At 46.3% G+C, this 12,142-nt stretch overlaps 1 protein-coding gene across 4 annotated transcripts in view; it reads right to left on the bottom strand.

The window, feature by feature from the left end:
* KCTD20 (potassium channel tetramerization domain containing 20) overlaps nucleotides 1–12,142 on the bottom strand; it is a 29,598-nt gene continuing 17,456 nt past the window's right edge. For 3 of the 4 annotated variants that reach the window (XM_014258948.2, XM_088066969.1, XM_005530157.3), the window contains 7 exons: nucleotides 8,886–9,082; nucleotides 7,959–8,238; nucleotides 6,860–6,962; nucleotides 6,242–6,362; nucleotides 5,105–5,302; nucleotides 4,556–4,666; nucleotides 1–3,125 (listed from right to left, as the gene is read on the bottom strand). In XM_014258948.2, the coding sequence (XP_014114423.1) occupies nucleotides 2,833–3,125; nucleotides 4,556–4,666; nucleotides 5,105–5,302; nucleotides 6,242–6,362; nucleotides 6,860–6,962; nucleotides 7,959–8,238; nucleotides 8,886–9,033 (1,254 nt within the window). In that variant the 5' untranslated portion in view covers nucleotides 9,034–9,082 and the 3' untranslated portion in view covers nucleotides 1–2,832. The remainder of the gene's footprint in view (nucleotides 3,126–4,555; nucleotides 4,667–5,104; nucleotides 5,303–6,241; nucleotides 6,363–6,859; nucleotides 6,963–7,958; nucleotides 8,239–8,885; nucleotides 9,083–12,142) is intronic. The other variant, XM_014258946.2, reaches the window with a different exon arrangement.

Here is a 12,142-nt window from a genome sequence, read left to right as displayed (position 1 = left end):
TCACATATAATTTATATTTTAATACAGAAAAGAAACCATACATCTGGGGTTCATACACAGCACAGGAGCACTTCAGTACATCTAGAGTAAGACAAAAGTTGACCTTGTACTTGAAGTAGGTGACTGTGAGAGGAGGAAAAGCAAACACTTTTAAAATTTGATTCAGTGTTCCAATGGAACTCTACTAAAAAAAAAAATGTAAAGTCCAAAATGAGTAATTACTTGGGAAAGCCAATAAACTAGAGTGGCTAAGTGGTAAAACTGCATGGAAGTCATGGGAGCTGGATATGTCCATCCCATGCTGAAGGTCCAGTGGATTGCACAGGGAACCACAAGCTCCTATAGGCACTGACAGTCTGGAACTCCCAAGAGGGCCTGGTGCAGTTTAATAAATTTCCTGAATCCCTTGGCTCAGGGACACACTGGGTGGGATTTGGTTTGGCTGGATATGGTACTTCAGCTGTCAGATCCCAAAAGGTGCCGTTGAGGTGCAATTCTCAGCACCTGATGCCTTGACACAGTCCTGAGGAGGAGCTCTGAACAACACCCACGCTTCAGTCCGTAGAGCAGAACATGTGAAACCTCCAATTCCAGCTCAGCTGGGCAATACCAACACTCTTAAACCTGACACTGCTGGGGAAATAAATACACACTGGAAAACAATCACAGAGCCAGGGAGCCAGCACTGCTAAGCACTCAGCGCCTAGGGACAAGTTCCACCAGTGCTGGGCTCACCAGTGCTTGTGCTTGTCCCCAGGAACAGCTCATCTCCAAGGCAAGGAGTGGGGTTGGTCTGGCCCCTGGTGGAGGTTCACGGGCCATGTGTCTTCCTTTATCTACCACATAAATAGCAATTCATCTGGAGCAATAATGGAGTATCTGCACATCACCCCAGTGATGTGCAGGCACCAAAGGACACTTCTCTCTACTGACCCTGACACAGAGAGGAGTTCTAAAGTAGTCAAGTGGAATCTGGGCATCTGAACACCTGGAACTCTTAGGTGGTCCTGAAATCTTCCTATAGGCACTTCTTTTTAGAAGAGATCTATTTGCTGCACTTGGAAAAGAAGCTAAGAACAGAAACACTGAGAGAATGGAATTTGTATCCATACTAATGGAAACTAAAATGTGCTGTGGCAGAGATTTGTTACTTGCAACTGAAAATTTCTGCTTGATCCTGTTATGTTACTTGCACTGAAAACCACAAACACGTTAGCTGCAACCAGCAGCAAACTTCACTGCTCAATCTACCATGAACTTGGCAGTCAGGAGAACAATACAAATTTGCTTGATGTTGCAGCCCTGCCAAAACAGGATTAAACTTTCTAGGGCCAGACTGATACCTACACCTCAGTTTTGCCAAGTCTGACCAGGTAACTCAACACCCAGGCAATCCAGGTTCCAACACCTTTGCCAGAGCAGCACTGACCTGTCCAGCTTTGTCAGGAGCTCTCTCCCTCTCTTCTTGAATAGTTTCAGCTTTTCTTTGCACCAGCACCATGTTTAACAACTCTGGTTTGGGTGCACAAAGCCTTTACACAGCCATCAGAAGGGATGGCTTTTTGAGGCAGCCCCATTCTGAGGAAGGGCAGAACTGTGCTCATCATGGGTTAAGCAGTAATGGAGTATCCAGTTCCTACAGGGAACTCCCACAGGGAACTCAGTGCTGCAGGAGCAGGACCAGTGAGGCTCTAATCCACCTGAGCTAAACCAGCCTGGAGTGTGCCTGTTCCTGAACCCAAATTCCCACAGCCTCACATAGATCAGGACAATACATTCAGTGCTGCAAAGAAGTGCTGTTCCCAGGTATATACATTTTTCTCTACTGAGGGCTGGTTTACTGTAGGTATTTCTTACCTGCCTGTCAGCAAAATGGTCCAGTCAGTCCAAATTGGGAGGAAAGTAGCTGGCTTTTTAAAGCTTCAGCAGCAGCTCCTAGGAGAGTCTACAGCAATTCTGACTGACTAAGTTTGATGAGACCAAGGATTTTACTCAGGTACTAAACTGAGAGCTCCTCCACTGGCTTTGTCTTAGCAAGGGGATGGAGAAGACAACTCAACTCAACTTCAGCATGCACAGTCACCTCTAGAAAGCTTCTTACATCTATTTGAGTATTAACAGATTTATTTTATTGGTAAAATATCAGCTACAGTCTCTTGGGTTTTCCTTCAGCATGATCTACTCATTTTACTGAAATTAACAGAAAACATCCCTAAAAACAATGATTTCATCTCATGGAGAAGTACAGATGGGGAACTCCTGTGAACAGGCATATGCCTCCTATGGAACTGGTTCCTCCTTCACTAGGGCAGCAGTACACCACGCTGGATCCAAAGCCAGGTGGCAGTGCAAACAGATTCCTCCGTGCTCAGGGTTTCGCTGTCACACTGTGCTACATTTCTGCTGGTTGATAGAGGGTATCATCTGTCCTGCTTTGATGTTCACTCCTCTGTGACTCACAAAGCTGTGCCTAATGGTAAAAGAAAGCTTTGTCTTGACAGGCCCAGAATTTCCTCTCTCATGTCAAACAAAACGTTTCTACGCACTTGTGCTCTTCTTTCAGAAATTTAGATAAAATATTCAGCACCCACAGTCCGGAAGCCTTTGTAGTAGAAACAACAGGTCGTTTCTTTTTGTCTGAGGAGATGTTGCTTTTGATTGCACAATTAAGACTACGGAGTGTGGCTCTTTATTAACATGCTTGAAATATGACAACGTAGTAAGAGCATGAACGAGGATAAAGCACCTTGCAGGAGTCTGTGTCCCATCACCTGGGATGAAACTGCGGCAAGAGGTTCCCACATCCAGCAGGATTCTCCACCCTGAGCCACACTAATCCGGTAGATCGTTAACAACCATTTGGGAGAAGGGGGCATTCAGCCTGTCCAGTTCATCCACTTGTGGGGGGTGATGCATTATAACTTCGTGGTCCTCTGAAACATCATCCCCCACCGATACCAGGTTTGTTAGGGATTTGCTACGAACACACTGGAAATCAACGTGGCGGCTCTTGCCCTCCTCCTTCTCCCAGGACATCTGGATGAACGGCCGCTGCACATAGTTGTAGATCACCTCAGAGCGGCCACCGGGCCTCCTCTTCACCTTCTCCTTGCAGGTGGGATACCCTGGAAACACAGACACAGCCACTCAGCTCCACTGCACCTTTCTGTGCTCACTCACAAAGGGACAACGGGATTCTAGAACATCCAAGTAGGAGTGACTGTGGGGTCAGGGTGGGACACACACACAGCTCTGTAGACAAATGCTCAGATTCCACATTTAGCATTATTGGCTTGCAAAAGACTGCTCTCTTTTCCCTTGCAAAGGAGTTCTGAAAGGCTGGACATCCTTCAAGAAGGAAATCTTAAAGCTACAGAGCAGGTCATCCCCATGTGCCAAAAGATGAGCTGGTGAGGATGAGAAGGAAAAAGGGGCAGATAAATCAGGAGGACTATGAGGATGTCGTGAGGTTATGTGGGGAGAAAATGAGGAGTCAAGGCTGAACATGAGCCCAAGTGGGCAACAAGGCCAAAAGCACCTGGGCTGTACCAGCCATGGTCTGTCCAGCATGCCCAGGGCAGTGATTGTCCCCATGTGCTGGGCACTGCTGAGGCACCTTGAGTAGAGTGTTCAATTTTGGGTCCCTCACAAGAAGAATGACATTGAGGGGCTGGAGTGTGTCCAGGGAAGGGAATGGAGCTGGTGAAGGGTCTGGAGCCCCAGGAGCAGCTGAGGGAGCTGGGAAAGCGGCTCAGCCTGGAGAAAAGGAGGCTCAGGGGGACCCTCTGGCTCTGCACAACTCCTGGACAGGAAGGGGCAGCCACAGGGGGTTGGCCTCTACTCCCAGGGAACAGGGACAGCACAAGAGGAAACAGCCTCAAGCTGTGCTGGAGCTGTTTAGATCGGATATTAGGAAAAATTTCTTTTCCAGGGCTGTCCAGCCCTGGCACAGGCTGTCCAGGGCAGTAGTGGAGTCACCATCCACTAGGGATGGAGGGATTTAAAAGATGTGTGGATGTGGCATCTGGGGATGTGGTGGGCTTAGCAGTGCTGGGTTAATGGCTGGACTCAATCATCTCAGAGGGTTTTTCCAACCTAAATAATTCCATGATTCTCTGACAAGAGGGTGCAGCACTGTGTGTAGTCAGTCTGCAGGCGTTGCAAAGCACCAGCCATTCTGTGAGCAAACAGAGCTACTATAAAAATAAGTCTCCCAGGACAGACCCCAGCATTCTCTAAGCTCCCTAAGGGAATGACTGGATCAGCAGGTGGAAACATCTGACTCCTGTTTCCTGTTTACTCATTCCTAAGGAGACAAGTCCTTCTCATACATGTTATGTACTTTTTACTTTCCTTTAATTTTTAAGCCCCCTGGCCAATTTCAGTGGAACACGGTAGAGGTAGAGGAAAAACATGCTGAGTTTTAACCAGTTCCATAAAGATAAATGTAAAACACAGAGTAAACTAGGAAATGACTGGAGCCCAAAAGAAATCAGGCTTTACTGACTGTGGAGTCACCTGGTTATGCATTTCCCTAGCTGAAGCAGCACTTTACCTTCGATGCCAATGCGAATGTTCTTCAGGCCCCGTTCCTTTAACACAGCTTTTGCCACATCCCGGTTCTCAATGTACTTGAAGAATCTGTACAGCTTGGAACTGTAAAGGACTTGAGAAATAAAAGGAGTGATTAGAATAGGAACCTTCTCCCTGCTTCTGACATGCCCTGCTGTGCCAGGTGTGGATTCCAAGAATTACTTCAGGTGTCTGTTTTCCTCACTGGGATTAATTCTACTTCCTTGTGGGAGGGCAGAGATGCACATCAGTCTCGATAGACTGGGTGGTGATGGGAGTGTAAAGCAAAGAATATTCCCTCACTAAGGAGCCAGGAAAAGGCTGAGGGGGAGGCAGAAACAGAAGGAACAGTGCAGTAAGTGCTGGGATCAGTTCTAACTAGCCAGGCATCCTGCCTCCAGCAGCACCAGCTCATGCAGAGCACACAAATAACGGCTCCACGTGCCAGCATCTCCTCCTGGAGGAAGCCAGTTTGGGAACGTGTCCTTTCCTTATGGCTGGGTGTGTGTGGAACAGAGTGCAGAGCCCGTACTTTGTGAATACTCCTCTCCCATGGGAGGTGGATGATCCTCATCCCAGTCCACGGTGTCCTCATCGGTCAGCACGACGATGTGACACTCGCGCTCCCCCTTCCTCGCGCTGTCCACCATGATGGGCAGGATCAGCTCCTCCAGGTAGCTGTCGAACTGCTTGTGAGCCCCATCATTGGAGAGCTCATGTAACAGAGCACCTGAGGAGACACAGATCACAGGAGCTTTGCTACAGCATGAAAATACCTCAGCTCTGCACTTCCCAGATCCATCCAAGAGCACAGCCAGAATTCCTCCTCAGACAAAATGCTCAACATATGTTCAGACACATCGACAGCCTCCAGATCCAGAACTGGCAAAGTCAGAAGTACAGACTGCATTTCCAATGGGATGCAAATTGCACTGCAGAACTATTCCATTCCCATTAAAAACCCACCAAGCTCCAATCAATACAGTGAAACAGTAACAGACTGAATAATTAATTCAGTATGATACTTAACTTGAATTTCCAGTAACAACCTCTGCCCTTGAAAGTACATTTTGCTGCCTTCTCTGTGATCACTCACCAGAGAACAGGGCAGGAAATTCCACCCACAGCCTGTTATGATACCACACACCCCATTTTGGTAAAGTATGTTTCACAGACCTGCCTGTGTTAAAAGTACTTGTTTTTGCCAGCATGCCCACCAAAAAAAGCTGCTCCAAATCAAATCCCTTCATGATCAGGAATTCTACTACTTTCCAGATTTGGCATCCTTGGTTCCTGCTCTGCCCATCAGCCTTTAGCTTAAACTATTCACAACTCTCTGGTACATTTTGGGTAGGGGTTATAATCCTGCTTTTAGCCTTCATTTTGTTGGCAGTAGCAGCAAGCTCTGCTCAGCCCCTGTTAAAATAAGGGACTAAAATGTTTATAATTTGCTTTTTGAGCAAAGAGCCTGTGTTCTGAAGGATTCAGTCACTCCACTTTGGACTGAAGCAGCCAAAAGGAAGCTGTTTAAATGCAACTTGAGCTCCACTGAAATCCACTTGTTCATGCTTAAACTAAAGCATAAGATTAAGAACTGCATTGAATCAGGATCAGAGTGCTGAACGCCCTGCAGATGATCTCCTAAAAGCTGGTTTGTCTCCATACTTACTTAAATCTTGACATTTGATTGTGTTGAAATCAAAGTTTATGCAGAGGTAATCACACGTGTCTCGAAGGTCTGGGATGGAAATCCCATCAGGGCAGTTAATGATTCCAGTTTTGTAATAATCCTGTGAATGAAAGGACAGCTTTTGGAGAGAAAAAATTAAGAACATCTTGGACTATGATAATTCCTAATTAGTTCTTTATTTCTTTTGTTGATACTGGAGAGATACTGAAACTATAGCTCTGTGTACAGTAAAACAGCCCTGCTTGTCTGAGAATCGACATCTTTTTGCACATCCTCTAGGGTCTGATAACAATGAGCTCCAGTTAAAACTTTTCCATGGCACAGGGTTTCATAACATCTTTATATGCAACCACAAGGTCAGGATACAGCTCAGGAATTACAACAGCAGGACACAGAAAAGGTAAAAGGAAACATGAGCAAATTTCTGAAATGTGGACTTATACCAAAGACTGCTATATTTTTTCTTTAGAAATCACAATGCAAAATGTAAAACCAGAATGTCCCAGGGAGCGCAGCTGCCTGGAGCTGGCTCATCTGTGCACATGTGACGAAGAGATTGTTCCTTTCTTTTCTCCCCACCTGCAGAGCTGCCCTTACCAGCACGGTGCGGAACACGGCTGAGCTGATCCCTTCTGCGATCTCGTACTCGCCCTTCTCATTTGGACGGGTGAAATTGTATTCTCTGCCTGGCCCAAACATTCTGAAGAGGTAAAGAACGATGTAAGTGCACAAGAACATCAAAATGCATTTATTCCAGAGACAAACAGGTGCACTGGGGTTTAAAGATTCTTTCCTGTGAGGCTGGGGAGGCCCTGGCAGAGGCTGCCCAGAGAAGCTGCGGTTGCCCCAGCCCTGGAAGTTCCAGGCCAGGCTGAATGGGGCTTGGAGTAACCTGGCATAGTGGAAGGTGTCCCTGCTCATGGCAGAGAATGGCAGCTGAGGCCATTCCTTGGTTCTGTGATAAAGCCCAGCAGTGACACAGAGACAGAGTAACTTAAACCTCCACTCCAATCTCTTCCTTAGTAAATAAGGACAAGAGATGGCTCAGGGAGGCCTGGCCTCTGTTACTATGGCTACTGCACTCTAAGGAACAAGCCAAAGGAAAAGATCATTCAGTCCTGGGGCAGAAAATCCCCTGGCAATAAAGCCCTTGCACTGACCTACACCAGATAACTCCACATGGCTTTTGATGCCTTGTTTTACACATTAATCCATGCAAGGGTCAGTGACCCACCAGGACCCTTTGGTCAGAGAGGGGGAAAATGCTGGCAATACAGCACATGAGGATTTCTTGGTGCAGCAACAGGCTCCAACCCCTCAGCAGGAGTAACTTCTCTTTTGGGTGAGTATCGAGAGGTGGCAGCAGGAGAGGATGGAGCATTATCATATTCCCCATTCAGGAGGAAGATTATCAGCTGGGGACAGATGTACAGCTTACATCTGGGGAGAAGGCAAAAGAAGACCGCCTTTGGCTAAAAGTGTGCATTTTTTGATGGACATGGACCAAAGGGAGGCTTATCTAGAGAATTACCAACTCTCCATCTGGGCACATATTCTTGGCCTCACTCACAGCCAAATTCAGACTGAGGTCATCATGTGTATAGATGAGATCACAAAACAAACATGATATGTTTATTCCATTAAAAAAACATTTAGACTGCCTTGAGGTACCTTGAAGGTAACAGAAGTGACCCACCTTCCCAGCATGGTATCAGGGTGAGCAGTAAAGATCTGGGGATTCACTGCAAAGCGGGTGCCATCCACCACCAGGGTCACTTTCTCTGGAGCTACTGTCTGGGAACTGCTGCTTGAAGACAATGCACAGCATCCATGGCGTTCCTGGGTATTAAAATATTCCAGCTGTCTCTTACTTCCATCTGGGATATGGCAGTTGTGAGGTTCTTCAGGAGCAGACAGCATGCTACTGATCTGGGGACTTACTGGGCAAGTGTTGTGTCGGCATTCAGAATCCAAACCTGAGGGACACAAACAAACATTGCAAAGGGAGGACAGAATTTATTGAAAAACATCAATTCACAGTAGCACTTCCTACTGAAATGAGAAAACTGACTCATGTGATAATTAAGGATGCCATAACTGTCAGGGTGATGTTATATGACATAAAACTAGGCTGTTACTGAACTGAACCAGCAGCTGGATGTTTTGATGAACCATGGTGCTTAATGTTCCTTGCTAAAGCAAGATGCATTCAGGTGCAAAGGGCAGGAACACAGGAATTAAACAAGGCCAGAAATACAGACCCAGGCTGCTGGCTGCACTGCCACAGGAAGCTGAGCAGCAGCACACACCTCACCAGAGTGGTGCAAGGCAGCAGTGCCCAGTGCCAGTCCGTGGTGGGCACACAGGACTGCCCAGGTGCCTGCAGTGAATCTGATCAGGGCCAACTCCAGGCTGACCAGGGCCTTCCCGTGGCATGGTCCTGCCAAGATGCTGAACTCTGCTGTGAACTGCTGTCCTTTAGAGCAGCCTGGCACAGGCAGGGCACATACTCTACAGTGCAAACTGCCCTGTGACACTGGAACATTTTCCAAAACAGAACACCCCTTAAAGCCCAAAAAATAATCCCCCCTAAAGATTACAAGGCTGAGGGCATTATCCTTACCCTCAGTCCTGGGAGCTGCAGGGCTGTGACCTCCTAACACCACAGAACTTTCTTCTGGCTCATGGGCTGCTACAGTTCTGTTTTCCACAGGACAGCTGGACTCCAGATTTCTCAACCATTCTGTGCCCCCAGCACAGTTCCCATTCATGCTGGGCCTCCGTGCTGTGAGGAGTTGGTGGCGTTTCCTAAGAGAAGAGCTGGAGAGAGAATCCAGTTTGTTAGTTTTGGGAGAAATTCCCAAGCAATAAAGTTAAAATCCCTGTATCTGGTATCACAAACAAGGTCCCTCAGGCTCAAAAGGCATTTCTTCAGGTATTTAACTCTGTTTCAGAGGCTTATGGTAGTAGTTATGCCCCTACCCACACCTGGGAGGAGGGGGGGAAAAAAGATTTTAAAGTAATGAGAGGTTTGTTAAATCTATTTAATCAATAGATCTTCACTTTTTTAAAGCTAAGTCTAAAGCCACTGATATCTTTAGATCACATGTGTGTTCCTGCAAATACCTTCCTGGCAACTCCTCCAGACCTCTACAGCCCTTTAGAAATGTTTATGTTCTTGACTCCCAGTCCTGGCCAAATGAGCTCTGTAACATGGTACAGCCTGAAATAAAACATTTTCCCAGTTAACAGCTCAGGCGTTGCCTCTTAACCACCCTGAGGTTTTACCAGGAGGTTCCCTGCTCCCAGTCATTGCTTGGTTTTGGTTCTTCCCTCTTGATTTATGCCATGCTGTCACAAAGTGCTGCCCCCAGTATTTAACCCACTACAGTCCCACAACAAACACTTGGATGGTGCAGAACAGCCAGGGCTGGAGCAGCCTCACACACGATACTTTAACCACTGCCACTCAGATCTGGAATGCTCTTCCAGCATATGCAGAGACACAGCTTCCTTTTTTTCCGAGTAAAATTCCTTCCCACTTCTATCTTTAAGACCCACTTCACTCCTTTGTATCTCCTAACAGATCAGATCTCTTTGCTGTCTCTTTCCCTCATTCCCTCTGGCTTTGTTTTGCCCTGGACAGGAACCAGCTTGCCTTTTTTGGCTTCAAGTGTTTTTCTTTCACTCTCTCAAACATAAACCACCAATTTCCTCATTAATTAATTTTTCCAATTTCACCCCTGCAGAACAATTGTCCTGTGTCTTTCCCTGGGCTGAATGGAGACTGCAGGGCCTGCGGGTGCCGTCTCTGACGCCTGGCAGAACTCTGCCATGGCAGAGACAAAGCAGATAAAACACAGCACTAATAAAACATCAAATGCCAAGTCAGAGTTGCTGAGTTTTCTGGACAGCACCTGCTGAGGATGAAGGCCTTAATGAGCAGTTCAGTGCTGGGTTTCAAGCCCATTGTTATTAGCATTAAGTTTACTGGCATTACTGAATTAAGCATTTCATTCTTAATGAGAATTTAAAAAAAGAGTAACAATTCATTACTTTTGTTCTGTAAACCTAATTCTAAATTGTCAGCATTATTATATTTGTATATTTTTAGAAAATCTGCTGCAAACACATCATGTGATGGTCATCCAAAGGAAGATTTTTGGCAACAACAAAACCATTTCTTTTTTTAAAGGCTTTGTCTGGCAGCACAGTGACACAAAGAGCCCCCAAGGGTCATCTCAGTCCCAGCAACCTGAACAGCACCCAGAACACTGCCTCCTCCTCTGTTCTTACCAAAATACCCAGTGGGGGAAAACTCCTTCTCCCCTTTCAGGCTGCTTTTCTCCCCTGGCTGCCTGGACCATGGAGAAACCTTCCTCAGCAGTCCCACCAGAAACTCCTGTGAGTGCTGCCTTGTATGTGGGAATAGACTCATGGAATATCTTGAGTTAGAGGAGAGCATCAGAATCCACTTCTCTGCTGCTCACAGGACCACCCACAACTAAACTGTATGACCAAGCATCTTTCAGGGAGATTCAGGGAATATCCCTGGGAAGGGACCCACAGGGATCATCGAGTCCAGCTCCTGGACCCTCACAGACAGCCCAACAATCCCACTGTGTCCCAGAAACTATGTGTGAACAACCTGAGCAATTGTCTGCCCTCTTCTCTCGTGTGTCAGAGCAGCAAAGGGGTGGTAGAAAGTCCAGCAGTGCTGGGCAGTGGCTATGGAGGGAAATCTAAATATGAAAACCCAAATACTCAAAAACATCCTGGGAGGTGAAAAATGCCCAAACTGCGCCCCCCCCCCAAGCCTTTAAATCAATTCCAGAATTGACAATATCCAGTAGAACAAAAAATTAACTATCTCCTGTTTCATAGCACTGTAATTATTGTGAGGAAATGGAATTTTTCAAGACTGCAAATGTTAAAGTATTTATACAACTAATATTGTGATTTCAAACACATTCACTGAATTATTACATTGTATGCTTTGACCCTGAGATTAGCTCAATTGGCTGGAGCATAATGCTGATAACACCAAGGTTGTACATTCAATCCCCGCATGGGCCATTCACTGAAGAGTTGGACTTAATGATCCTTGCGGGTCCCTTTCAACTCAGAACATTCTGCAATCTGTAATCTGAACCAAAATGCTTTAAAATTTGGTACCTGCACTGAAAGCCAAAACACGTTCTTTAAAATGCAGTTTGATTTACTTAGGGAAAAGTATTTTGAGAGGGGGAAAAGAATACCCTTGTCGAGCACATATACAATCATAACCCTAATTCTAAGGGAAAGCCCTTAAGAGGAGTCATTCTTGAGACTTGCTGGCTGTTAGGAGGAACCCTGGAATGCTCTGGGTTTGAGGGACTCTAAAGCATCTCAAGGGATACCTCCCACTAGCCCAGGCTGCTCAGAGGAACAGACACCACACTGGGCTGTAGCTCAGGAACTCTCTTCCCCTGCATTAAGTTTCCTATATTGAAACAATATCCCTGACAAAGCTGATGCTACCACACTCACCAGGGAACAGAATTTACTCTGAGCTGACATGAAAGCCATTAAGAAAACAAGATAAGCATAAAATTTACTTCTTGGGCCCCTTTCTTCCAGGAGTGCTCAATTGCTGCAGCTCTGCCAACGACCTCCCCTTGGGGTGCCTGAACAATCTCTTGATTATTTAATGCATTACTCAGCAGAGAGGAGTAATTAGGCAGGAAATCAGATGAATAAGCAGAGTATATGAAGGCAAAGAGCAGCTTTGTTCAGGGACACTTAAGACTCCATAACTTCCCCAGAGCGCTGCCTGACAAGCCCCATTTAAGTGATGTCAAATAGCACGAAACACCAACAGACTGAATTTCACAACAACCA

This window comes from Pseudopodoces humilis, chromosome 26 (assembly GCF_049639895.1).
Source record: "Pseudopodoces humilis isolate 2021_Gansu_Grassland_sample_001 chromosome 26, ASM4963989v1, whole genome shotgun sequence".
Taxonomy (NCBI): domain Eukaryota; kingdom Metazoa; phylum Chordata; class Aves; order Passeriformes; family Paridae; genus Pseudopodoces; species Pseudopodoces humilis.
The sequence above is the reverse complement of the archived record's forward strand: the minus strand, read 5'-3'. Positions and strand labels throughout refer to the sequence as shown.